This window comes from Hibiscus syriacus, unplaced genomic scaffold (genome assembly GCF_006381635.1).
Source record: "Hibiscus syriacus cultivar Baekdansim isolate YM2019G1 unplaced genomic scaffold, ASM638163v2 tig00012370_pilon, whole genome shotgun sequence".
In the NCBI taxonomy this organism is placed as follows: domain Eukaryota; kingdom Viridiplantae; phylum Streptophyta; class Magnoliopsida; order Malvales; family Malvaceae; genus Hibiscus; species Hibiscus syriacus.
The window spans coordinates 779,769-806,513 of record NW_024062270.1 but is presented as its reverse complement, the minus strand read 5'-3'; the positions used below and the strand labels follow the sequence as shown (position 1 = coordinate 806,513).

The 26,745-nt window shown below is 34.3% G+C and overlaps 4 protein-coding genes across 8 annotated transcripts; 3 read left to right on the top strand and 1 right to left on the bottom strand.

The window, feature by feature from the left end:
* Nucleotides 1-1,790: 1,790 nt before the first annotated feature.
* On the top strand, nucleotides 1,791-6,473 carry LOC120205263 (splicing factor, suppressor of white-apricot homolog). Of its 2 annotated transcripts, XM_039205172.1 has the most exons (5): nucleotides 1,791-2,150; nucleotides 3,140-3,300; nucleotides 3,776-4,570; nucleotides 4,827-6,293; nucleotides 6,367-6,473. In XM_039205172.1, the coding sequence occupies exons 1-4, from the start codon at nucleotides 1,877-1,879 to the stop codon at nucleotides 6,279-6,281; spliced, it is 2,685 nt and encodes an 894-aa protein (XP_039061103.1). In that variant the 5' UTR covers nucleotides 1,791-1,876; the 3' UTR covers nucleotides 6,282-6,293; nucleotides 6,367-6,473. The 2 variants fall into 2 exon arrangements, with proteins under 2 accessions (XP_039061103.1, XP_039061102.1); XM_039205171.1 differs by having other exon boundaries at nucleotides 4,827-6,446.
* A 2,065-nt stretch (nucleotides 6,474-8,538) lies between these two features.
* LOC120205340 (rab3 GTPase-activating protein catalytic subunit-like) lies at nucleotides 8,539-13,682 on the bottom strand. Its single transcript, XM_039205239.1, has 14 exons — nucleotides 13,422-13,682; nucleotides 13,178-13,242; nucleotides 12,651-12,851; nucleotides 12,427-12,521; nucleotides 11,920-12,113; nucleotides 11,624-11,805; nucleotides 10,919-11,263; nucleotides 10,773-10,837; nucleotides 10,382-10,430; nucleotides 10,136-10,265; nucleotides 9,796-9,880; nucleotides 9,630-9,699; nucleotides 8,860-9,089; nucleotides 8,539-8,809 (listed from the first exon to the last, which is right to left on the bottom strand). The coding sequence occupies exons 1-14, from the start codon at nucleotides 13,516-13,518 to the stop codon at nucleotides 8,539-8,541; spliced, it is 2,079 nt and encodes a 692-aa protein (XP_039061170.1). The 5' UTR covers nucleotides 13,519-13,682.
* A 3,128-nt stretch (nucleotides 13,683-16,810) lies between these two features.
* LOC120205338 (proton pump-interactor 1-like) lies at nucleotides 16,811-19,996 on the top strand. Its single transcript, XM_039205238.1, has 8 exons — nucleotides 16,811-17,099; nucleotides 17,408-18,117; nucleotides 18,205-18,333; nucleotides 18,419-18,577; nucleotides 18,674-18,868; nucleotides 18,947-19,045; nucleotides 19,127-19,609; nucleotides 19,724-19,996. Exons 1-8 carry the CDS (start codon nucleotides 16,811-16,813, stop codon nucleotides 19,994-19,996), a joined length of 2,337 nt encoding a protein of 778 aa, XP_039061169.1.
* Nucleotides 19,997-21,758: 1,762 nt separating this feature from the next.
* LOC120205264 (AUGMIN subunit 4-like) lies at nucleotides 21,759-25,471 on the top strand. Of its 4 annotated transcripts, none has more exons than XM_039205173.1 (13): nucleotides 21,759-21,974; nucleotides 22,077-22,124; nucleotides 22,219-22,344; nucleotides 22,857-23,192; nucleotides 23,360-23,456; nucleotides 23,750-23,795; nucleotides 23,881-23,974; nucleotides 24,178-24,249; nucleotides 24,382-24,440; nucleotides 24,616-24,684; nucleotides 24,769-24,819; nucleotides 25,005-25,082; nucleotides 25,169-25,471. In XM_039205173.1, the coding sequence occupies exons 1-12, from the start codon at nucleotides 21,852-21,854 to the stop codon at nucleotides 25,078-25,080; spliced, it is 1,197 nt and encodes a 398-aa protein (XP_039061104.1). In that variant the 5' UTR covers nucleotides 21,759-21,851; the 3' UTR covers nucleotides 25,081-25,082; nucleotides 25,169-25,471. The 4 variants fall into 4 exon arrangements, 3 of the variants coding, with proteins under 3 accessions (XP_039061104.1, XP_039061106.1, XP_039061105.1); XM_039205175.1 differs by having other exon boundaries at nucleotides 24,769-24,823; XR_005524020.1 differs by lacking the exon at nucleotides 25,169-25,471 and having other exon boundaries at nucleotides 24,616-24,695.
* The last annotated feature ends 1,274 nt before the right edge of the window (nucleotides 25,472-26,745 follow it).

Sequence of the window (26,745 nt, the reverse complement as noted above, 5' to 3'; positions counted from 1 at the left end):
TCATAACCTCTAGATTATCGGTTTCCAGTTCAATTTTTTGATTCCTAACCTCCAAGCATGCAACAAGAGATCATGAACACCCCACAACTCAGCGGTAAGAATCGAACACCTTCCTAGGCTACGCGTGAAACAAAAAATCCATTCTCCCTCAGAGTTGCGCAGAACACCTCCTGCAGCCGCCATATTATCACACGTTCTTATAGCCCCATCCGAATTTCCCTTAATCCAACCTGTGGGAGGACGAATCCAAGACAAAATACTTCTAGATATCGATGGACTAGAATAGTGGTGCTAACCTTAGCAATCACAATATCATCAACAAAGCGATCACAACGATAAATGAACTCCTCTCTTCCACGTAATTTGGATCAAAGAGAATACTACATCTTCGTTCCCAAAGGTGCCAACAAACAGAGAAGCGAATATCCCAATTATCATTCATTCGTGCATACACTTCAGTAGCCCTTAAGTTACGTTCAATCCAAATCTTGTAAGGAAGAGCCAAGAACTCATTAAGCTTCTCAGGCTTGATAACCCTTACCCACATATTCATAGCCATACTGCAATGACGCAAAATATGGTCAGCATCCTCCCTAACATCCCTACAAATCTTACAATCCACTAGGCTAGAAAGGTGCCGACGAGATCGTTCAGCATTGGTAAGAATTCGATCATGGAATAATAGCCAAAGAAAAGTACGAATTCTTGTGAAACTTCTAGCTTCCAAATCAAACTCCATAGAGGATGTTCCTTACTATTGTCAAGGCATGTGATTTCAGTATAGGCTGACCTTGTCGTGAAATTTCTATGGGGCTCCCATCTCCACCCGGGTGTATCAGTACCCAAGTAATCTTGGGGTGGTTTTATCCATTTTATTATTACAATGGTAAAGAACACATATGGATGCATGAGTATATGTTACTAATTTGTTGAGTCTCCGACTATTAAAAGTTACAAATGATTTATTGACTATTAGGTGTTGTTTTGTTGAGTTTCCGACTATTAAAAGTTACAAAATGATTCCCTGACTATTAGGTGTTGCTTTATTGAGTTCCTCAACTATTAAAAGTTACAAAATAGTCACTTGAGTATTCATATGTTCAAAATTTATCCTTTTATATTAAAAATTGATAATCATCTGAGTCGGACTTTAATCTGTTGACATATTATAAAATTTGATCATACAATTATTTTTATTGTATAGTCTTTTGAGATTCTAGGATTAGGTTTTGTCATATCCTAGTCAACAATGTTAACATCTAACATAGATTGTCGTCAGTTTTTTAACGGAAAATAACGAGTTTAAAACATATAATAGTTAGATTATCATTTTATAACTTTAATAGTCGAAAAACTCAAAAAATAATTCCTTATGATTATAGGATCATTTGTATACTTTACCCTATATATAATGTGTAGATAATAACCCAAAATCATTAGTTGATTAAAAATATTTATTATAAAAAATTAAAGTAATTATTAATTAAGTTATGAATATTTTTGATATTATGTCTAATATTAGATATTGATATGAGAGCTCATAAAAGTTTACGAATAGACTCAACTAAATTATATATCATTATAATTAATGTATTAAATAATATTTAAAAATAATTGTGCATATTGTTAATACAATTAATATAATATATATATATATTATATCAATATAATTTTATATTATATCTAATATAATCGAGTCTATATAGAACAAACTAAAGAAATATTCAATGAAGACAAATTATTCCAGATAAACTAAATAAATAGATGTGCAAATATCCTTAGCCTTGAAAAGCAAAATCTTTCGTTGAAAAAGATAAGCTCTCGTTTCGTTTTTTTGTAAATCCAAAATTTCAAAACAAATCCCACTGTAACCCCGATGGATCTAGAGGTGGTGGGCCGCCACGCGCTGCTCTTTGACGATGACGCCATGGCGTCGTTGGTCAACTCCGGGGCTCTCGTTGACTGGAACTCTCTCTCCATCGACCGATACGATGTTCGCCACCTTCTTTCCGGACCTCCTCCACCCCGTAAGAGGCGGCGCCACCTTTCCTCTCCATCGAAAACCGCCGGTGATACGCTGGAGTCCGATCTCGACCGCGAGCGTTACCTCGATTTGCCTCCGCCCTCTCCCTCGCTGCCCGATCATCAAGGTGAGAAACGATAAACAGTTATTTTCCTTTTTTTCCAAAAAATATGTTTAATCTAAGGTTAACTTTATGCAATATTTATTGCTTCCGTATGTATTAGCATGAGCTAACTTGTGCTATTTTATGAGATTTTTAGTGCATTAAGAAATTAATATTATCATCGTTTCAATCTTTAGGGTTCGTTTGGATTAAAAAAATTAACCTTTTAATAACAAAAAAAAATGATTTTACTTTAGTAAAGAACTGTTATGTTTGAGATTTGTTGTTTTTAGCAATTTTCTTAATAAGAGTGGTGATCTAGCAGCTCCTTAGCTTCTCTTTGATTGTGTTTTATTTAGATTTTGTTACCGATAGGTGTTAGTGGAAGGAAAAGCGTTCTATTACTTTATTTTTGGATAATATATGAGCTAAGTAGAATCTTTGATTGTTTAATTCCTTGGATCATGTCACTCTTGAGGGTTTTGTGCTTTAACATGTTTGTGGGAAATATTTATGAAGATGAAGATGAACTTAGATCTTATGTTTGATTTTATATTTGTTTTAACAAAATCATGACATCTTGAATAAACCATATGATTCATGTTACTGTTAGAGTAGATAATGTCTTTCTTTGTTTATATATAGAAAGCTGAATTGGCTATTAGGGTTTTGAGCTTCGAAAGATGTTTAATGAAAGTTAACCTGTGGCATGAATTACCAGGTTTTGGTGCTTGCCTTGCCTTTGCATTCTGGGTTGTGGAAACAATAAAAAAAATTTAACATTATATATGCTATACTTGTACTGCTTTTCCAAGGTTGCAGGAAGGAATCTAGTTTGCAACAGTTACGTGTTTAGGGGAGACAAGTAAGGACATTCTTACCTTAATCTACTGTATCATGGCCAGTTTCTTTATTATGCTTGCCGTTGGTGCTGTTTGCTGTGTTTCTAACATGATAATTGCATAATAGCTTTATTTAAATATGATTCTGATTCTGGTTTATTTTTCTTCCAGATGGAGATAATGACGATGGACCTGCCGCTTCTGGTGGTCAATATAATGCTGTTTCATTTTCATATGGAAACGCTGGGGAATCCAATGAGTGGAAGGATGCTGATGTGGAGTCTAGTTTTCGGCCACCCTTTCCTGTGCCCAAAACCTTACTTCAAAACCTAGTAAGTACATGTTCATCTTCTTCAAACATATCTTTTACTTTTTGTAAAATCTAGATATAATTGTTTGTCGGTATGTATCCAATGTGGCTGTTTGATAGTTGAGTAAGGTGCGTGAGTTATTCTAAGGCTTACGATGTCTAAGTTTCAGATGCTCGGAGCGCAGATGCAGTTCTTTTTTCCTTTTGATGTCATGACAAGGGTGCCTGCAGGTGGGATTAGAATGATAGAAATATGTCACCTTACAGGAACCCTATTCACTTGAGCAAATGGGATGATACATATTCCTAGGAGTTCTCTATTTCTTGATCTTTGTGCTTATCTGAATATATGTGAGATTCTGTAGTTTTTTTTTCAGTTTTAATTCTTTGGGATTAATTGTAAGTTTTCAATCACTCTTGGATTTCACAATTGTTAAGTTTCTCACTATTGACTTGAAAACTTCTGTTTTTTTGTTTTTTTTTTGTCTTCTCTTTAGCCCCCTACGGAGAAAGTGCATCTGATTATATCAAGAACAGCGTTATTTGTAAGCAAACATGGTGCACAGTCAGAGATTGTTTTGAGGGTCAAACAGGGTGACAACCCAACATTTGGCTTCTTGATGCCGGACCATCCGCTTCACCCATACTTTAGGTTTCTTGTTGACCACCAAGAACTTTTGAGCAGCAATTCTGTCGATGAGGAGGGCAAAGCCGATGGTGCACATGATCGGGCAAGTAGTGTTAGAGGCGGTGCTTTATCTTTGCTTGGTACTGTATATGGTTCTGGAGAAGATGAGGATGGTGAAACGGAAAATGATACTGAAGTTAAGAGAACGGAATCTGTGAGAGCTGGGGTCGCTATTGATAAAGCATCAACTGATGGAACAGAGCAGAAAGAATCTTCTATAAGTGTTAATAGAAAATATGATGCAGTGACTAGGCATTCAGCTCCTTTAAAGGAAAAGGCTTCTGTGATCAAAAGAAATCAATCGATAAAAACAGTTAAGGCTGGAACGACTACTGTGATGAAGAAAGAAAGTGATCCCTCTGCAGCTGAGAAATCACGGGCTTCTTCTTTTCCACCAACATCGAAGGTTGAATTACCTGTTGTGGAGCCCCCATCAGATTTAAAGAGAGTGGTTGATAAGATTGTCGAATTCATACTGAGGAACGGTAGACAGTTCGAAGCAGTTCTTGTTGAACAAGATGTTAAGCATGGGAGGTTTCCTTTTCTGTTGCCATCCAATCTATATCACCCTTATTATTTAGAAGCTCTTCAAAACGCCAAAAAGGTATGAGACTCACTTTTCAATGGTATTAAATAGGTTGAATCTGATGTGGAACATCGTATTTTCCATATAATATTTTTATGCATTTTAGTATCCATGTGAACCTTTGCTGTTTCTTATAATTGGTCTGGTATTGCATATTGATTCAGATCTGATTGTGATTGTCCTCTGATTATCATGATAGCATCATATTCTTTGCCTCTTTGGTTCTATCTTCAATTCTAAGTTATAATATTTCACTTCTTCACTGTTTCTGCAGTCAAAGTTACCTGGTAAAGCTTTTGGTTCCGAGAAGCATGATTCGTCTGGCTGTGGTCTAGAGAGGGAAGCTGCTTCATCCCGAGAAAGTGATAGTGCTTCTGTTGGATCCGACATACCGTATAATTCAGATAGGAAAGAGAAGTTTAAAATGGTAATCAACAAATCAAGGAAGGATGGTCAGGATCCCCCTTCCAAAGCTTCCCATCCACAAATTGGAGTTAGTGTGGACGCAGCTGCCGCAGCTGCTATTCTTCAGGCTGCCACAAGAGGCTTTAAGAGACCAAATCTAGAGGTTCTCTCGAAAGTTTCGTTAAACGGTAGCAGCCAGGTTCCAACCAGTGAAGAAGGGCAGGCCCCAAATTTTGGTAGTTCCTGTTCGTCTCAGCCCAAAAGTTCTGAGAAGGCAGGGCAGAAAGGTGAGGTGAGTGTTTCCGGTCCTGTTGCCAATGCAATTGCAAAGACAGCAGCTATTGTAGCTGCAAGTGAGGCTGATTCCTCTGAGGCATGTTTAACAAAAGAAGAGAAGTTGAAAGCCGAGCGACTAAAACGGGCAAAGATGTTTGCTGCCTTGATCAAAAGTGGTTCTGCACCGCTTAAAACTGAAGCATTGCGTGGCTTATCTGCGGAACCACCTGACTTGGGGGTTTGTGGTTCTGGTGTCGAGAGTGGACTTGGAAAGGTAATGGAAGGCAGCCCAGTTGCATCGGATGTCAATACTTGCGATAAAAATGAAAAGCATGAAAAGATGAATTCCGGTATTGATAATAATGAACGGCGGTCGAAGAGGAAGTACCGTACTAGATCAGAAAGACATGAAGCAGATAGTGGACAGGAGGAGGGGGTGAAACAAGAAGAAGAAAAAGAAGAGGAAGTAAGGGACAGGCACTCGGGTAAAAAGCGGAGATCTCATCACCATAGTAGGGATAGGCGGAAGCATAGGCAAAGGCATTCCTCTTCAAAGCATAGAGATTCTCGACATCTGCATAAGCATGATAGTAGCACCGATGATGAGCGAAGTCATAAGTCTGACAACTCCGATAGCGACCATCATCATTCTCGACACAAACGGAAGAGAGATACCCCTTTAGACATTGAACACCGTAGACATAGTGGTTCGATTGAGGGTGAGAATCGGCACAAGCATGATAACTCCTCTGGGGATGAGTATCGACGTTCTAGACACCGTCATAAGCACCGTAGGTCCTCCGACGATGAGTACTATCATCGAAGGAAGAGATCAGGAAGAGAAGCGGAATTGGAGGAAGGAGAGATTATTGCAAAATCAGATAAATCTAAATTGAGTGAGGGCAATGCTGCTAGCAGGGAAGCTTCTGCAGACATATCAAACCCGGCCGCGGCCGAGGGAAGGGCTTCGTCCATGCCATCTGCTACCACGACGATTTCCAATGATTTAAGAGCCAAAATCCGAGCTATGCTGATGGCGACCTTATAGCAAGCCCTGACCTTTTTTTTCCTTCAGTTTTCATCTGGTTTTCGTTGAACCAAAAAAAATCTAATAGATGCTTTCTCATGTATCAGCTTTGGTTGTAATCTTATTACCATAAGATAGTGGTGGCTTCAGATTCATATGTATGACCAAATTAGTCAATTTCTGATTTTTGTTTCTTAGTTATAAAATTTGTTGTATTATTAAAGTTATAATCTCAAATGATTTTATTTTTGTTGGTAACATTATTAATGTTCGCCGGCGCCGCATCAGATTTTCTTTATCGGTCATCTTACTCTTTTCTTGTTCGTTTTTAATAATATCTATACATTATATTTATATACTAAGGAAAATATTACCGCGCTCGATAAGAACCACTAGCGATGAATATCATTAATTTAATTATAAAATTTAAAATTCTAAAGGACTTGATGTGTATAATTATGTGTTATTAAAAATTTAAAGGTAAATTATTTAAAATTAAAGGGTAAATTATACTAGTGACCACCTAACTATTTCTCCTTTTCATTTTGATCACCATTTTGAAAATTTGTCAATCAAGTCACTCAACTATTTAAATACATTCAATTATGCCACTTCTTGTTAATATTTAACGGAGAAGCTGATATGACATTTAAAATATTTGATATAATTCCACATTTGTACATTGTTACTTATATCCTATCAATTTGGTCTTAATTTTAATAAATTAAAATGAACTCATCCTAAATTCAATTGGCTATAGAATTGCTTGTTTGCAATTGTCATAAAATAAATTTTACTCTAACATTTAATTAATTGTCATAAAATCAATTCTCTGGTAAATTTGTTTGCAATTGCTCGTAAAATGTCGTTAATTTCCCTATGGTACTTAACTCATTCACAAACATCTATATCAAATTCGTCATCTTATCGACGTGGGCCATATAAATGAAATACAATAACAATTTAAGTTAGGAATTTGGATATGAGAATTTAAAATTTAAGAATTCTAATTTTAAGGTTTAGATATTTAGAAGATTTCGACTTGAAAGCAGAGGTTTGAATTCTTTTACAAAGATTTTAAAAATTTGAGATTTTTAAAAAGTTATATTTCTAATTTGAATATTAACGGCAAGTGGCTAAATTGAATGCATTTAAATAGTTGAGTGACTTGATTGATAAAATTTCAAAAATGATGGTCAAAATGAAAGGAGCAATAGTTATGTGATCCGCGGTATAGTTTACCCTTTTAATTTTAAATAATTTACATTTAAAAGGAGACCCAAGTTGCATGGGCTGCTGCATTAAACAAGGATTTTCTTATATATTTTTAAATAAGGATTTTGAATACTATTAGTTTATGTTATAATCATTAATTATTCACTGTGGTGCATGCATGAGATTCATGCACGACGATACATCAAATATCCTTATATATTTTAATCAGGTTTATGATTTATTTTAATTTATTTCATATTATTTTTTTCACCTATCATTATTTTATTATTATTTATTAACAAGCGACATGATTGCCCGTCCAGCTCAGTTGATAGAGCATAAGGCTCTTACCCTTGTGGTCGTGGGAACGAGTCTCACGGTGAGCAATTCATAATTGCCGGAGGTCTTCCACAAAAGTTTTCTCAACCTAGCGTTGGGCAACCTACTTCCTACCTCCCTTACCCTATTACATATAGAAATAAGGTTAGCTAATTTTTATTTATTAACAAGCGCTAATGTCAATTTTTTCTGTATTTTCTTATATAATTTATTTTTTTATAATTCTTCTTTTATGACACGTTTTTTTGTTTTTGTCAAACATGTTTATTTACCATTCGGTACGATTTCGATCTTCTTTATTCGGTCATTTTAATCCTAATCTCTCTTCTTGATCTCTCCGACCATCATCTTTCTTCTTGATCATAGACCGTGATCATAGACAAAATCCATTCGATCACTATCTTCGATAATTCTTCGTCCAAATTAAAAGAGATATATATTATTATTATTATGGAACATGCTCGAGAAATACAAATAAAAATAAATTATTTATCCTCTTAAAAAGTCAATCTTTTAAATTATTTCCTCTGATGGCAAGCCATCGTCTCACTTCACAATAATTTACAATTATCTTCAAAACTAAGCCATCTAATTTTATCCCAACTCATAAAAGAGTGAGACAAAAAAAAAAAGGGGGGGGATTAATTACAATATTATATGACCATTGATCAACAATCAAGCCATTGTTAAATTATTTTCAAGTATGGATGGGATATCCTTAGCTTTAGGAGATATCTTTGAAAATAAAGATGATTGCTATCAAAGAAGCTACCAAATGGACGAGAGGGATTCTCATCCGAATTATTGGCTCTTCCGCAGTAGCTATTTTCGGTGGTTTATCCTTGCTACTGAATATAAGTGCCAGCTGTAGAAACCGACGTTTTAGCTCACTGCCGGTAGGACTTCCGTTTTCCGGCATCTCTGTCTCTTCTGCCTGCTCTATTGTCTTTATTACTTCTTCGGGAGTGGCTATCATTGTTTCCACTGTTTCGTACCTGTTAAAGGAATTCGGTTTCTAATATCATTTGCTTTGATTCATTAGTACTTCATGAAACCATCTATCTCGTCGACAGTTTCTATCGACGGGAAACGTCGATAGATACGTCGAGGCATGCGTGTAAAATGGAAACCTACCTGGCAAAGCTCATCCAGTTTATCGTTCCAGACGTTTCTCTGGCAAGTTGCAACAACATAGTCTTTGAGCTCGTAAAACAGCTTTGATAAGTTCTCATCAGCAGAGAGCTTGTCTTCGGCTAATACAAATCCCAAACCAAGCTGAACACATTACGTATTTGTACTATGTTAGTAGAATTCGAGTGTGAATGCCGAATGCAAGTACGTGTATGATGCAAATATGTTCATTTTTCTTCCAAGTTTTTCTATGTATTTGTACTTTGTAGGCCCTTGGACAGTCATATTCCTATGCATCAGACACTTGTTTCAGAATAATAAAGCTGGCGTAACATAGTTCAAGTCTTAACTATGTCACCACCATTCTTCTTTTCCCCCTAAAGTACATGTGTTCAACACTTGAGTTCAATGTATATCTTGACATGGGCATGGGATCTGATCATCTAAAGACTCAACGTCAAATGATTCTTTTAAAAACGAACATACTCGTGTCAAGAACACCTATATCCGACACTCACACTCAAAATCGAGGAACATAACTGTCCAATCATGTGACAGAAACAAAGTAGAAATACAGAGAACTCCTCTTCCTTCGGTTTGGATGCATAAACTGAACAGCAGATTGGGAATAATAGAGAGAGAAAATAAAGAAAAGACCATCTTTAACTGGGTTAAAACACTTACAAGAGAAAGAAACAGTTGTTGAAAAAGATCAGTAACCGGAATGTTCTCGAAGAAATTCAGGATTCCCTCCCTGATGCAACCATAAAACATGTCTTTCTTGTAAGAACAATGATCCCGTCGTAGAAAATTTAAGAGTTGTAACATAAAAATTATGAGTACAACTTACACTGCCAAATCCTCATCATAGAGAGGTGTTTGTTTAATGGCAGGTACAGGTTTGGATGTCTCCCATAGTTCACGCCACAAATTACCTAACAAATATACATAATTCACATACCATAGCCAGCTATGAAAAAGTCCAGGAAGTGACGCTATTAGCAGGTTAAGAATGCAAACAACTAGAAGAGTATGTTGTACATGAGACATGCTACCAATAGAAATCACAGGATATAATACGAGATCATACAAACATACTCCATTGTGCAATCAATGAATGGATGTTCACTCCCTAATAGTAAGACCTAACCAAGAAGAAATTAAAATGAAACTGGGATAACAAGAAAAACCTTCTTTTTGCATTCTACTACTTAGTTGACCACTTCCACTCGTAACCTCATTGCTTGGCTCGGGTTCAATCCAATCAGGAGGAGAGTGCCATCTAACAAAATCTTCTAAAACACAGCCAGGATTTGCAGCCTAACAAAATTGTCATAGGAAAAAGATTAAGCATTGAAGGTTGAAAGAAGTTTGGCCTGCATCCATATGTACCTACAATAGCAGTAGGAATAATATTCTTTGCGCTAAAATATCACCTTGAAAGCCTGCATGTCAGAGAGGAGCCGAGAGCACCCAGCGCCATCGCTAACCCACAAAAGATAAGGCAATGAGTAAAAGAATAACAAGAATAATGTAACTACAAGGAGTATCATGATTACCAGACACAAAAACTGTGATTCATTCAACGGGTAGAGGGAAAAGATGGAGAATAATTATAAAAAATCAACAAAAATAACAGCATCATATAGGTTGATCCTGTAAGTAAACATCATTGTTTTAAAGCAAAAAGAATTAAGATTTAAGAATAAATCTTATGAAATAAACAGATTAAGATGATGATCATCAAAAGAAAATAGTATCAGTAAGAGTTCTGTAATGTTAAATAATGTGCCAAGAGGTTAAGGAGTTTTTAGTCAGTATACTGACCTCCCTGTCCGAAGAACTAACTCCTCTGTTTCTCTGATAAGCTCTTCTGTAAGCAAAGGTCCTTCCTACAGACATACAAAATCACACTAAAGCAGGGGAATATGCTTGAAAGGTAGGTAATCTACTGGCAGAATTTGCAACCAAACCTGGGTAATAGGTGAGTATATCGGTTCACCAGTTTCTAACATTGTTAAATTTTCGATCAGTTTATTAGCTCCCTGCCGAAGAACAAGTTCCCTAGTCTTAACTCGTGCACACAATGAAGATCTGACAGACATTGTGCCCATAGAAACATCTGTTTCTTTAACGCTTGAACTGGCTTCCATCATTTCAGAAGCAAATGATTTAGCTGCAATATTGTGCTGTCTTCTTCTTGATAGACAACAGTTTATAACCTGTAATTGTTGATATAAAAGACATGAATTTAGATCTGGAATCTCATTCACAGGAATGCCAGGCAGATGTCTCTCTTTGGACCAAAATCTTCTCAGCTGCATGTGTAAAGGATTCCAAAAACATTTCATCAGATGAAGATCAACAACTATGCAAAGTAAAGAAAACAAACTCTCAATGCATTAACGTGTGAAAAATCGAGGATTTTGATTTACTCAAAAGATTATTTGTGGCATGAAAAAAATTGCAAATACAACAATACACACTCTAGGTTGACCATGTTGTTATGCTAGAAGCGGTTATTATTATTTTATGAAAAGATGATACCTTGAACTTCATTAGCCTTCTGATAACAGTTTTATTAGGACAAAAAGACCCCAACTGTAAACTCAGTGAGGTTTTCTTTCAGCATTGATCATTTGTGTTAATTCAGATAAAGTAAGGAATACCCCACTTACTTCTGTAACAACCATGCACCAAAAGAGTGCCATCTTGCTAAGGCTTCTAAAACTTCCAATTACTTCAGAAAGCTTAACAACGAAGCTCTGTGGAGGAGCACCATGAATGTCTTTAACAAAAGATATATTTGGCGTAGACTGATCTGAATCCGATACAAGCTTCCTTTGGAGGAATTTTCCATCTGCAGATATTAAGATGAAAGTGAAAGACCATCACAAGAAAATATTGAAGTTTGAAGAAGAAACATATCACCCAGAAAGATCACACGTCTCATTAGCAACATATATGAATCTACCTGCATCAAACAGTGCACGAATCAAATCAAGGACTCTCTCGTCATCACAAAAGCCATAATCAAGTTTATCCTCTTTCTCGCCGATAATGAACGACTTGACTGCAGAGAAGCTCAAGCCTGCCTTTTCCTTACTGGGAGAAGAACTTTCAAAAGATGCCAAAAGATCTTTCAACCTTTTAAAATTGGTTCCAGCCCTGGGATCAGAAGGAGATTACAGACATATAAGAACACCATGTACAAGCTGAAACATTGTTAATCAAACGATCACACATTTGACCAGTTAGCATTAGCTCAGAAGCAAACACACATTTTCTCTAAAAGATCAAATCGTGGCCGTCACTTTAACAAAACAGTGTCAATACCAGAAAGTAAATCCCAATAAAGTTAATCAATTAAAAAAACAGCACGTTTCATGAGGCAACCTGCAATTTATATATTGACAAGAGCGGATAAAGAATATAAAATCTGAATTCAAGTATTGCGAGCATATTTATAGCAAAAACTTACTCAATAGCTACAGCCAATTGTTTGATGACAGATGATGGGGGAATGTTTTCCGTGTTGGTATTTAGAACGTCTACGGAAGGAATTGCTTCTAACAACTGAAGGAAAACAATCTCATGAACAAATTCATTCGGTTAAATTTTACAATAACAGAAAAATTAAAATTTTAATCCGTGACAGTAACCCGGAACTGTGGGAGAGAAAAATAAGCAGAATCACAAATGTACCTTTGCTTCCGTGTCATTCTTCATGTTGAGCAAATATATGTTTTCATCGTAGAATAGAACAGCCATTATTGAAATTTCAACCTTCTTGGAATCTTCAACGCCTTTTCTCCCTATTCCTATATTTCTAAACCTTTCTTGCCATTCCTGTTTTGTCCCTAAATTTGTGGGCTTCCACCTAGAATGATTTACTTCATGAAAATTCTGCGTTATACCACACAAAAGTTAAAACTAAAATAAGTAAATACGGATTGAGAAAAAAAAAAAGTCATATCAAATGAATTTCGAGGGGAAAGAAGGCAAACAAAACTTTTAAAATCAATTGCAGAAGAGTTCATAAACATTCAGCAGAACTTTGATCCAGATATATGTATATACGGTTCCATTTGAAATGAAGTAAGCTAAACTCTTCGAAGTCAATACTTATATAACTTAAATTCACAATGAGACTTGTAAAAACTGTTCTACAATTTACTTCATGATCCTCCGTTTCTTCTCAAGAGAAAACCAAAGTTAAATTTCAAAATTACCTTACTCTCGCCTTCGTTCCTAAGAGAATCGTTCTTGAATTCCTTGGACGATAATGTATCAGAATCTTCACGAAAAGGATAAGAAAAAACAAAGAAAATCAAATCAAATCCCCGTTATAAACATTTACATCAATCACCTTAAAACCGGACATTTTAAAAAATATAAAATTAGAAAAGCGAAAAATAAACTAGAGACGAATATGATTAACCGCCAAAAATATAGAGTGGACAAATTTTCTTTTACCTAAATCGGATTTTAATTCATTGAAAACTCGCTCGGTTTTGGCAGCTGCGGAGTTGAAAGCGGTTCTTGTTTTGGATAAAAATGAAGGAGCCTCCATGTCGTGCGCACGTTAAGATTTGGAGCGTTGAGGGAAGAAAGGAGATGAAAGTAGTTAAAATTGGAGGGACCAAAAGGACGCCATTTGCAGGCAAAGCGGGAGATCTGTTTGGATGGAGAAGAAAGGTTGTGGAAAATGGAAGGATTTTGAAAAATAAGAATAAAATATTAAATAATAGGGTATAGTACATAAATGGTCCCGATTATCATATACTATTTTATTAAGTTTATTTAATATTAAAAGTTATAAAATAATCATTTGATTATATAATATTATTTTATTAAGTCATTCGATTATTCAAAATTATAAAATGATCACCTGACTATTTATTATGTTCTAAACTCGTATTTTTCCTTAACGTTAACTTGATGACCTAATAAGTTAACGTTCAGCTAATAATGCTATCGATTTTCTATTAGAAACGGAGTTTGAAACATAATGAATATATCATTTTGTAACTTCTATAATTGGGGGATTATTTATGTACTTTACTACTCAATCATCATATTGCAGTTGCTAGTGCTCGAACCCGTAATCTTTAAAAACAAAAACGATTCATTAATCACTGAGGTAAATTGGTTCGTACTTTATTTTTTTTTTCTTTGAGGTATGTTGATGATTTTTATGTAACTTGTCGTTAACTGATGATTAGATTGTATTTTAAAACTGGATTAAATTTTGGTCTAACTTATGGTTATGGATAAGATTTGGAGTATGGAATATGCTCATAAACTGATAACAAAGAATTAATACATAAAATTATCTTTGTTAATTTTTAGATATTTCGAATTTGAACACCAATTATTTTAAGTATTTATTATTGAATAATTGATAATATTTAAAACATGCACTATCACTTGTAATGATCGTAGAATATAAAAATATTAATTTTATTTAAACATCTCTAAATTTAAAAAATTGAAACAAAACACCTCATATTAAATGTAAAATGATCAAATCAAATAAAAAAGTACTCTAAATTTGATATGCTTAACAAATCATCAATCAAAATATATCAGCGGAGTCAAATCTGACCTTACTAAAATTTTCAATTCTTTTATATCCAATACATATTCTTCAAATTTATTTCTTTTAATATATATATTTCTCCAGACCTGAGTTCGAACATCATAGATTTCAGGGGTGTAAGTGTTCATTGTCGAAATATTGAGAATTATCTATGAAAAGATACTACATTGTATTTACCCAAGATTAATAAAAAAAAAATCTTTTAATAATTTTAAGGCGTAATGCATGATATGATCTCTAAGTTATATTTTTGTAGGTCGCCCTTATATGAAATAAATATTTTGTAGGTTGCAAGTAAATATAAGATTTCTTTTATAATAAAGTTTCAATCAGTAGTAATTTTGTATTTTGTTATATTCACTTCAAGAAGTTGTGGATCGTCGGTTTTTCTCGAAGTCTAGGAAGGTGCTCCACCTTCATCACTAAATTAATATGAGGTAAGTACAAGATAATATGTTCATAGATAATTTCAATATTTCGACAATGAACGCTCACATCCTTGGTATCTATGATGTTTGAACCCATGTCTCAAAGAATACCACGGAGATTACGGAAGAACTTGTCAACAAAAGGTAAATTAAAAAATAGGGGTGTTTTGTCCTTAGATTATATGTTGAGGGTTAAAATACTTTAAGAAAAAGAATAAGGACTAAAATGATTATGAAATTAAATGTTAAAGTTTTTTTATTTTAAAATAAAATATTAAATTTAAAATGCATTAAAACTATTAAGAGTAATTTTTTGATATTATGTCAAATTTAAATGAAATGAGACTTTGTTAGTAGTAAAAGCAATTTGAATAGAATTTGTCAAAAGATTTTGCTTAGTTTTTATTCAAAATGTTATTATTCTTCGTTCAAATGGTTTTCAAGAATTCAACTCCAAGTCTCCTACGAGTTAGGACCGTTGATCTTGACTTGTCCACCAACATGAATGGGCTTTCACAAGTGTGGATCCTCACTTGTCTTATTGTCATCACGTCCTGATCTAGGGCCCTTAAAATGTCAGGACCGGACCTGATTATGAGCGAGCCATAAACTCTTGACTTAGATTTATTTTGTGTCACTTCTCTTGTTTAATTGTTAGTTGTTTGTTCATGTTTTCTAATGAATTGAATGCTTTCAATGTTTTTTTAATTGACTATAGTTTTTGAAAAATGTGCTAAAAAAGAGGTCAAAAAACTGTACTTTTTGTTCTGGAATTAAGACTGGAACAGTGGACATAAAATCGGGCATGAAATGTTGATGTGGCAAGGACTTAATTATAATAGTTTTAAAATGTTCAATGGTCTAAAATGTAGTTAACCCATCAATTTTAGGGGGTAGTTGCCCCTCCCATCTATAAGGTGACTCCGTCCCTGTGACTATTCATTATGCTCCAATCCTTTCTCATTAAAAAATGACAGTATTCTGAGCTGAACGTTAACATGTTGACTGTGATATGATAAAATATGATCCCAAAATCTCAAACGACTTTCATATCATAGTCATCATGTTAACAACTAGCTTAGACAACCATAAATTTTTTTAATAAAAAAAGACAAGTTTGAAATTTAATGATTAGTCGGGTGATCATTTTGTAATTTTTAATAGTTGAGAGACTTAATAAAGTAATATTCTATAATCGAAAGACTTAATAAAACAATATTCTATAGTTAGAGGACTATTTTATAACTTTTAATAATCAAATAACTTAATAAAACAATATCCTATTGTCGGGAACCATTTGTATACATTATCATTAATTTTTTTTTATATTTTCTTACTAAAATAGAATCAACGTTGACTTGATAATTTTTTAAATTTTCAATAATATTCTGTTAATTTCAATGAATTTAATTTATTTCTTAAAAGTATTTTTTATCTATTATTAAATTTGGTTTTTTAAGTGAACCTATTAATTCAATAATTTTATTATGAATCGGAATAAATATATAATACTTTTAAAATTCTATTAATAATTATTCAACTCCTAATAAACATGGGTTTGATTCTTGATGGTCACGATTTTTAATGATAAATTAATAATATATGTGTATAATGATTAAAAAGCTAGAAAATCCCGGCAATAACATAACCTAATACCGGTAGGTAAATAATACTACTATAGTTACACTAAAAAAACGGAAAACAAAACTCGGAGAATTTGATATAAATAAGCAATCAAAGAACCAATCTTTTTCAACTCCTTTCCTCAATTTTTCTCTCTTAGTAAGTTCATTTAATATTTTGCGTTCAATATCTAGACTTTTCGAAGAGCAAATATGACGGAGGTGACGGTGTTGCATGCGGTGGCGGACATGGATGAGGTGACGGTGTTTCATGTGGCGGCGGAAGGGGAGGAGGTGGTGTTATCATCATCGTCCGAGGTTGTTGATAGCATAGCTGATATAGATATGGAGAATAAACAGGAAAATCTTTGCAACGGCGTCGACGGGAAGACGGTTAAGGAAAGCATCGAAAGTGATGGGTCAGACGTCGGTGTTAACCGGAACGGCGCCGTGGATGGAGTTCCAGAGGAGTCGAATGGCGAGAGAAACCCTAATGGCACAGGTGAAGAGGATGACTACAGCAAAATAGATATATAGTGTCGTTTTTAGCGGCACTTTGAGAGTAAATGCACTTTTATATCGCGACGTTTAAAATTCAAATGCCACAAATGGTACAATTAGCAGCGTTTCTAAAATAACGCCGCGATAGAATCATCTTTTGTGGCGTTTTTATATTTCAAAATACACCATTTTTCGGTATTATAGTGGCGATTCTTAATAAACGCCGCAAAATATCTTTTATGTTGATATATTTATGATTTTTTTAGCGGCGTTTTGAGAGTAAATCCGAATCCTATTTGGTGGTTGCAGATGAGTATTGCATTGGAACCGGGGATCAGGAGGAGGATCCAATTGAATTGTGCCAGGCGGAGAGCCCCGTTGATGAACAAAATTCAAGGGATGTTATTGAGGGTGAACCCGAAGATGGAGTTTTGGAAACTTCCATGGCCGGTGACAATGGAGTCTCTGTCTCTGAAGATGCTGTTATTGATTCCAGTGTCGAGTCTTCTGATATAGTAGAAACCAGCACGTCGGTTGAGGGTGGTATGTCTTGTGACATGGTAGAAACCGACCACTCCGCTCTTCCAATTATCGAAGGTGGTAAGTTTTCTGACATAGCTGAAACAGATGCTGGGGCTTTTTTTCTTGTTTTTGGAAGCTTCCCCGTGAGTGTTGCAATTATAAGTGCAGAGATTTCATTGAATTCCGATGATCATCTCAAAATACAGACCGAAACTTCTAAGTGGGACGAAGCAATTTCGAGTTCGATATCTGAAAGGGATAATACTTCTGCTTCTATAGTCTCTGATAACTTATCTGCTTCGATGAGTAATCCTGATAGTGACCAAATCTGTGGCCTCACAGATGGAGGGATTCAGTCGATGCCATTCCACTACCTCATCAAGGTCCCCAGGTACAATGATGAAAGTTTAAAAGAAAAGATTAGACTTGCTCAGATTCATGTCGATGACAAGACTCGAACTCGAGATGCAATTCGAATCGAAATGCAAAGCTTGAGGGTAAGTAACCAAGAACTTTTCTTTTTATATTTCTAAAAAAAAATACTTTTGCTTCTTGTTCTAATGATTGATAAAATGCTTCACTAGGCTACATGTAAGGAATATGGCAATGATTTTAATGCTGCCGTGTCTCAAGAGCGAAAGGCTCGAGACTTGCTTAGCTCCAAACGTCTGGAAATAGAGTCTATCCAGTCCGTGATGGATATTGATGTCAAGGTAACCTCTTTTTACTTCCAAACGTGTCTTTGTAATTGTTATATGATATGATCATATGTTCTAATTATATGACCTTTTTAAATAGATACGAAACATGGAACACACTATGCAACATGAAACTCTACCTCTTAAGGATGAGAAGAATCTCATTCGAGAGATCAAGCGATTAAAACAAACTCGTGAAAAGCACTCATCTATACAGGATGAAATTCAGCTAGGTTTGGACAGGAAAGACCGCCTGAAGGTATTGATGCTCTTCTTATTCCTGTTTTTTTTTAATCTTTTTTGTACATTCATTACCCTTTGATCAGCATGTTGTATGATTTGTGTGCATGTGCAGTCTTTAAAGAAGGAAGCGGAGCAATTGAAAGCCGATGTGCTAAATGCTGAGGCGGTCACAAAGGCTGCCAAGAGAAAATACCATGACGAATCCGAAAAGTTAAACGAATTGCAGTCTCGGTTTAAAGCTGCAGATGACATTCAGCAAGAAGCTTATGCACAGTTGCGGACTTTGAAGAAACATTCATACGAGAAGGTACTTTTGAACCCCCTGCACCTAGAAGGTGTTATCGTTTCTTTCTCTTAGTCTTACATGCATGTTCAAATTTTGCAGGGCAAACACTTTTGGCAGTACAGGGATGACTTAAACAAGGCGAATGATTTGGCCTCGAAAGGCGGCAAAGAGGCACTCCAAAGTTTCTGTACTAACCAGGTGATCAGGCTGTGCATTCGTTTTGTTTCTTTGTATATATTTTTTTTGTACAATATCTAATCTAAACAGTTGATGGTTCAGGTGGAGAAATTTATGGAGTTGTGGAACGAAAACGATGAATTCCGTAAAGAGTACGTGAGATGCAATGCAAGGAGCACGATAAGGAGACTGAGGACATTAGATGGTCGTGCGCTTGGTCCTGATGAAAAGCCACCTGTAATTCCTCATAACGAAACAGTGGCCAAAGATGAAGCACAAGAGAAAGTGGTGTTGGCAAAAGGAGAAAAGGAAAACGATAAGCCTGTGTTGAAGGTTTTAGAGCAAAAGGAGGAGATAAGTGAATCCGTTGCACCAGCAAATGTTTCAATGGAGGAGGCAGGAGATGAAAACATGAAGAGAAGAAAGGAAGAAGAGGAAGAGGAAGCAGTTAAATTGAGAGAGCAGCTCCGGTTGAAGGAGATGGCTAAAGCTAAGGAAGCACTCGAGAGGAAGAGGCGAACGGCGGAGAGGACCCGAGCTCGGGACGCCGAAAGGGCTCTGAAAGAGGCTGAAAAGAAAGAGAAGGTGAACATTGAACAATCCAGTTGATATGTATTCTATTTAGTCTGTTATTTCCAAACTGGCAATACTTTTTTCATCTGCTTCCTTCTACTGATCAAGCAACTTTTTCTTTTACAGCAACGAGAGAAGAGGGCAAAGAAGAAGGAAAGACGAAAGGCTGCCACAGCAGCCAATGATGCGAGCGTTACAGATGAAGCTGCTGAAACCAATGATGCGAGCATTACAGATGAAGCTGCTGACACCAATGATACGAGCATTACAGATGAAACTCTAGTTGAAACTCCCAAAGAACCCAAGGCAAACTCCGTTCTTAAGCGAGGGATGCAGCCATGGCTATGGGTCATTTTAACTTCTCTCCTTTTGTATGTCTTGTTTTTGACAAGGAATTAAGACATATCATTTAGCCATAGGTGATTCTTTTCTAGTTCATTTTTAACATGTTTTCTTATTCTTTTAATTTGTAATTATTTATTAGAAAAGTAATGTAAAAATTCATCACACTTTAGAGTTCGAGGAATTTGTTTAGCGTTAACTACACGGATTATAATTTATGTTTGTTTTTTTATCTACATTTGATCATTGATTTTAAAAGATATAAGATATAGTCACTTTTGTTTTTATTTTAATTAAGATGTGGTCATCCCGAGTTAAATGTCGTTAATAGCAGTTAAATATTTGGTCTCTATTATTTATATAATCTCTTAATTTAGTCATACTTTTAATAAATTAAAATAAATTTAATCATCCAATCAAATGATGTCACATGTCATGCCATGTGTTATGTGTCACAATTCAGTTGGAGGACTAATATCATTTTAGTTTAATATATTTATTTCCACATGTGTCACTCTCTGGTTGAAAGAAAACAGAGGAAAGAAAATTGGGGTAAAAAAGATTCAAATCTTAGTCACTTAGGAAGCTAAACATGTATCCAATCATTAAGTTGAGACTGTTGCTTGGTTTAAAGTAGACAACATGGTGTGTATATTTTGTATCTTAGTGTATGAATACTTAAAATTCATAATATTTTATAAATATTAACTTAAAAAATATTTGTTATATTAACTTATTAAAATATATTTTTATGTTAAAATTTATTTAAAAATATGACTAAATTGAGAGAATATGTAAATAACAGAGACTAAACGTGTGATTATACCAACTATCACGTCACATATTTTGTTAATTGCTAACAACAGTTAACTCTTGATGACTATCTCTTAATTAAATAAAAACAAAAATGATTCTATCTTAATTAAATAAAAGCAAAAGTGATCACATCTTATGTTTTTTGAAATCAGTGGCAAAAAATGGACAAAACACAAACATAAGTGATCATCAGTGTACTTAACCCATTTGTTTATGTGTAAAAATTCTTTGGGGGTTTAAGTTTGTATATATAAAGCATATGATTATTTATTCAGTTTATTACATTCGTGTGTTATAAATGTTTAAACAACATTTTGGTTTAGTTTAGATTTTGTTGATGTTAATATGAGTTGTGGATTAACACCTACAGCCAAATGTATTCTGTAATTAAATTAAATTAAAGGGACCTTTAGTATGAATTTTCAAACAAAGATATATGTGGTTTATATAAATAAAGGTAACATATGATCACTAAGTTTTAATAATTATTTTGTATTCATTTTATAAAATTTGATGATCATTCAAAAAATTGATAAATTCAATATAGGGTAATCTATGTATTTAGTAACTGAATTGTCAGTTTTGATCTGTGTTAGTATTTAAATTTTTAATCTTTTCAAAATTATATCTAGCATTTAATTTTTATCATTTTGGTACCCGTCATTAAAAAATCAACGTGTTTATTATCTAAACTATCTATTTTGGCATGTTTTAGTACCTAAATTTCAATTTTTTAAAACTTAATATTAAATTTGAACAGATACTAAAATGAACAAAAACTAAATTTTTTAACTGTAGGATACTAAAATAAAATAAAAATTAAACTTTAAGTATAATTTAAAAAAACATAAAAGTTTAAATACTAAAACAGATCAAAACTTATAGTTTAGGTACTAAATGCGTATTTTGTCCTCTAGTATATGAGATAAAAATGGAGGGCTAGTTTTGTATTTTTCAACTCCTGCAATAACCTTTTCCTCCCTTTCAATTCAAGTTTCAAAGGCCGGCCTTTTGTCCTTTAGTTTCTTTTTCTAATTTTCCCAGTAAACAAACAAAACGCCTTAATATCGTTTCGAAGCCAAACGAGATTCAATTCATGGTGAAAGGAGGGCAAAACTTGCCGGCTGACGTCATCCAAGTGATCGATCAGCTAGAGCGCCATTGCTTGTCTCCCGATGGATCTCTCATCTCCAAATCTGCCTACTACGATCTCCAACTCGTATTCTCTTTTTTATTTTTATTTTAGAAACAATAATTTTATGATTTTTTGTAGTCTCTCATTTTTTTCTTGTCAAGTAATGCGGTGGTTTTGGATTTTCAGGCAAGAGAGGAAATGTCGAGGGAAAGATTACGCTACTTAGAAGCAATGGTAAGATTCTAATTCGATTTACAGTTTATTTTTGAATTTTCGGTTATCATTTTCGTGAGGAAAAAAAAATTAGAATTGGTTTTAAATTTTGCAGGCAATTTACTGTGAAGCAATAGCTATGGTGGAAGAGTATCAGCAAGCGGTTTCGGTGGGGAATCTCGGAGGGATTCGAGATCTTCAAGGTCTTTATCCGCAGCTTGGATTGAAGAACTCTCCTCAGGTTTCAAATAATGTTCATCAATATTTTTAATTTTTTTTCTTTGTGAATGTTTGCAGAAAGGAGAAACGGATTGGGCATTAGATTATATGAATTTCTTTTGGAAGAAAAAAAGAAAGTGTAAATTATATTTTTGAAAAATTAGATATTGAAAAAATCGAAAAGCGTTGGTTTTTTTTTTACTTTTAATCATATGTGGAAAATTTGTGTTTTGTTTTAGGCATGTTTTGGATTTTATTCCATTGCCATTTTTCAGTTACTAGTATTTATGTTGAAGTACTACAGATGTTGTGGGTATAGGGGTATGATCTTGAAAGACTCAATATAAATGAAATCTTGACAATCAATTGATTATAACGTGTCTAGCACTATAACATAGTTTACAACTTCCTTATAATGTTAAGGAGGATATTTAGAATGTATATCATGAAAATTAAGCAGCAAAAATGATAAGAAAAGAACCTTCATAGATGGGAATCTGGTAAGGTGCTTTATTATGTTTTTATGAACTTTAGGTGTATGAGACTCTAGAGCACCGATTGGCTGTTGCAGAAGCTGCTCAAAGATTGAGACTTCCACTCATATCTAAAGATGGGGAAATACAAGAGGAAGAAATTGAGAAATGGAGTATGATGTCACGGAGTTCTCTGGATAGTACTAGTACTAGTCTCACTATCAGCTCGAGTTCAAACTCTTTGAATTATGCAAATAGTGCTGCAACCAGTGGTGCTGCTGCGAATAGTTCTGGTGATTCAGGAGAACCTGGTGTTGGTGGTGTGCCTAATCGTTTTCTCGGAATAACACCTGCTTATTTGTGGCAAACACAACTCCAACGTATGCCGTTGTCAATGGTATGGAAACTTTTTTTCATGATAGAGATCTGAAAGTTTTTGTTCTAGAAATCTTATCAGAATCTTTATTTACCAGAGGTCCTTGCTTCTGTTGTTACAAACTTTCTTAGAAGAAAATAAGACATTTTCTTCTTCTTATTATTATTTTTTTGAATTTGTGATTTTAGGATATGGCTGACTATCAGTTAGCTCTTTCAAGGGAGATTGATGCTCGTTTGAAATCTAAATGTGACAAGTTAGCAGATGCCTTTGTTGATGATATTGGTAAGTTCATATATCCTACTCCTTTTTTATCTTCTCAAAATGCCTAGTAGTTTATATATGACTATGTGTTTTAACATGTCGTCCTGAAATGATCCATCATTCATAATGTTATGTCCTAAAATTCTTAATTTGTTCTTGGCATCCATGGATCTTGTTGTACATCATCTTGTTGCAAGAGTCAAAAAGCCTAGATTACCAGCAGTGAAACTAAAATGTGATCACAAATATATGAAGCATAGTTTACTTCTTCGAATGGTTATCTCCGTAATATCCCCATTCTTCTTGTGCCACAGACTCGTCTTCTGGAAGTCAAAGTTCGAGCTCTCGGCTTCCAGAAAGGTATTAGTTACTTTCTCCAGTTTTTCAATATGGTTGGCTTATATGCTTGATGCTGATCACGTTTTAGTAATATTTCATTTACCAGGGTTAAGTTGATAATTGAGGAGATTGAGAGGGAAGAAGCAGCTTTGCGGGAGGATCTCTATTCCGCAGATAGGAAATTTGCAGAATATTATAATGTAGGTTAATACTTTTCGGAAAAAAAGAAAATTACAATGATGTAGGTTAATAGCAATCAATATGAGATTGAGCCAGTTTATTTTTTTGGATCACTTCTTCGTCCGAGCAATAAGATTGTTTGGATTACATCATGTTCTGAAAACAGAATTTTTTTTCTTTTAATTTTTTCATGACGTGATGTTAAACAACTTTCGATAACCAGGTCCTGGAGCAAATACTTGGAGTGCTCATCAAGCTTGTCAAAGATTTGAAGTTGCAACATCAACATAAATATGTAAGCATTTATAATCTGGGAATTCTTTAATGTTTCGAGTGGTAAGAGTATATGATTTTATTGGTGTCTGTTGAGGGTCTCATATGTTTTTTCTTTATTCTTCCTTGGACGTGTTTTTACAACTTTTTATAGGATGAATTACAAAAGACGTGGCTCTGCAAAAGATGTGAGACCATGAATGCGAAATTAAGGTTTGTTGCGCTATATTATTTTCTATATTGTGGATTGTTTCCTCTGTTATTGTGTTTTTAAACATCATTTATTGATTTGTGTTGAATAAAACTGGAATAGCTTAGGAGTCATTTATTCTTTTCTGTTGATTCCAATCTCCGGCACGGCTTTTCATATATCCAATTATTGTCTCAGGGTGTTGGAGCATGTTCTCTTGCTTGAAACTTATACACAGGAGTCAATACCAGCGCTACATAAAATACGGTACTTTTAAGGCCGATGTAAATAATTATCAATACAAATTACGGTCTGATATTGGGCCATAACCTTGCCTGATTTTATTGCCAGTAAATATCTCATCGAGGCTACGGAAGAAGCTTCTGCTGCATATAATAAGCTGTATGTTCCATCTTCCATCTTCTAGTTTAACAGTCAATTCTTAGATTAGAGACTTCATAGTTTTGCATTCGAATCTATGCTTGTTTTCAAAACTAATAATCTCTCTCAAAGGAAAACTTTTTTGTTGGGCAAACTCCGGGTTACTGTCTTTCTTGATTTGAAATCGTGTTACAACCTTTTAACAGGTCACGCGCCTACGCGAGTATCAAGGTGTCGATCCTCACTTCGATACAATTGCAAGGCAGTATCATGATGTTGTGAAGGTAGCATCTAACTTTAAGAATTGTTGAGCTTTCCACTCAAGTTTCCTTTTTGACAAAACATTAACATCGCTAGTTTGCTTTTACAGAAACTCGAAAACATGCAATGGACTATTCACCAAGTCGAGATGGACCTCAAGCGCTTACCGGATCATGCGGGTACATAGTCTATGGATCCTTCGATTTTACCATTTGAATAGTTTGTGTGCCATAGGATCACTCTCTTGATTTTCCTTAAAAGCCTTGTACTGTACATGGCTATGAAAATATGACTACCTAATGATCCTTTAAATTCATAAAAGAAATGAACATATTCATATCAGGTGCATGCTTATATCCTATTCCGAATAACACAATCCATTAACACTATAGAAATGAACATATTCATTGTCTATGCTTTCCATCATTGCATTGGATGATGAATATAATTCCTCTATTCCCTTTCAATGCCCCTTTTGGTGCCCCCACCACTTGCAGACTGACACTTGGATTACTCTAATAATTTTTTTAAATAAAAGCATAAAATATTCTTGCTACTCACCCTTGTGTCAGAAAAAGAAAAAGAGTAAATTTAACAAAAAGTAAATTGTATTAGCAATATAAAACCTTACCAATTGTTATCCATTGAACCTATTACCTATTTTGCACCTTAATTCTAAAATCAAGGGTAATTTCAATTGGGTCACTATGTGAGTGTAATAGTCTTTTTTTTTATTAATCTAAAGTGCTTACAAGTGGTGGTATATATTCTGAAAATTCTCAATCATTTGACAATAAACGTTCAAATATTCTACAATCATTGATATTCGAACTTAAAACTTTTAGGGATAATAAATATTTCTTTAACCATTGACATTTGATTCGTACTAATAGTCAATTTCAGCATTAAATAGCAGTTGACAATCACATTCTTCATTGGGCACAATATCCATTATCTAGTGGTTGACAAAATACTTGTTAATTTCTTACTTTAATGCTATTTTTTTCTACTCTTGATTGCCTAACAAATCTTCAAGATATATGGAGAAAGTGACAGGTTATGTACAAATAAATTGACTCGGATTAACATATTTGATCTCTTTTCTTTTTGAAGTATTTAACTTAATTTAACAAGTGAGAGTATGATGAAGTAATAATTTCATTCTATGAACACTTGACTTTCCTACCGACGTAGTAATTACAAGTCAAATTGGAAACTACTGTAGAAGTTAAGTGTTCATATTAGGCTTGTTGGTTTTTACTAGAGGTCATTTCGGAGCAGACTATTTCAGGTTTAGATTATATTTGGTTTAATTTTGTTCGAGTTGGATCGAATCTAGTTTTAGATTTACGATAAATCGGGTCCGGCCAGGTATTGGGTCGGTAATTATCGGATCGGTTGTTTTTCAGTTCGGATCAATAGCGGGTCAGTTGATTTTTGGGTTGGGTCAATATCGGATTGGTTGGTTTTCGGATTGGGTTAACCTTTAAATCATGTCAATTCGAGTTGATTGGTTATGAGTATAATCAAGTATATATAGAATTATTGATATATTCTTGTAAAAAATGTGTCTTCTTGTTTTTAAATCTGATTATTTAGGCCTAATTTCAATTCTCAATCGTTCAATATTTTGAACTAAACCATCATTTAGAGATGATAAATCGATAATTTGACACAAATATGATC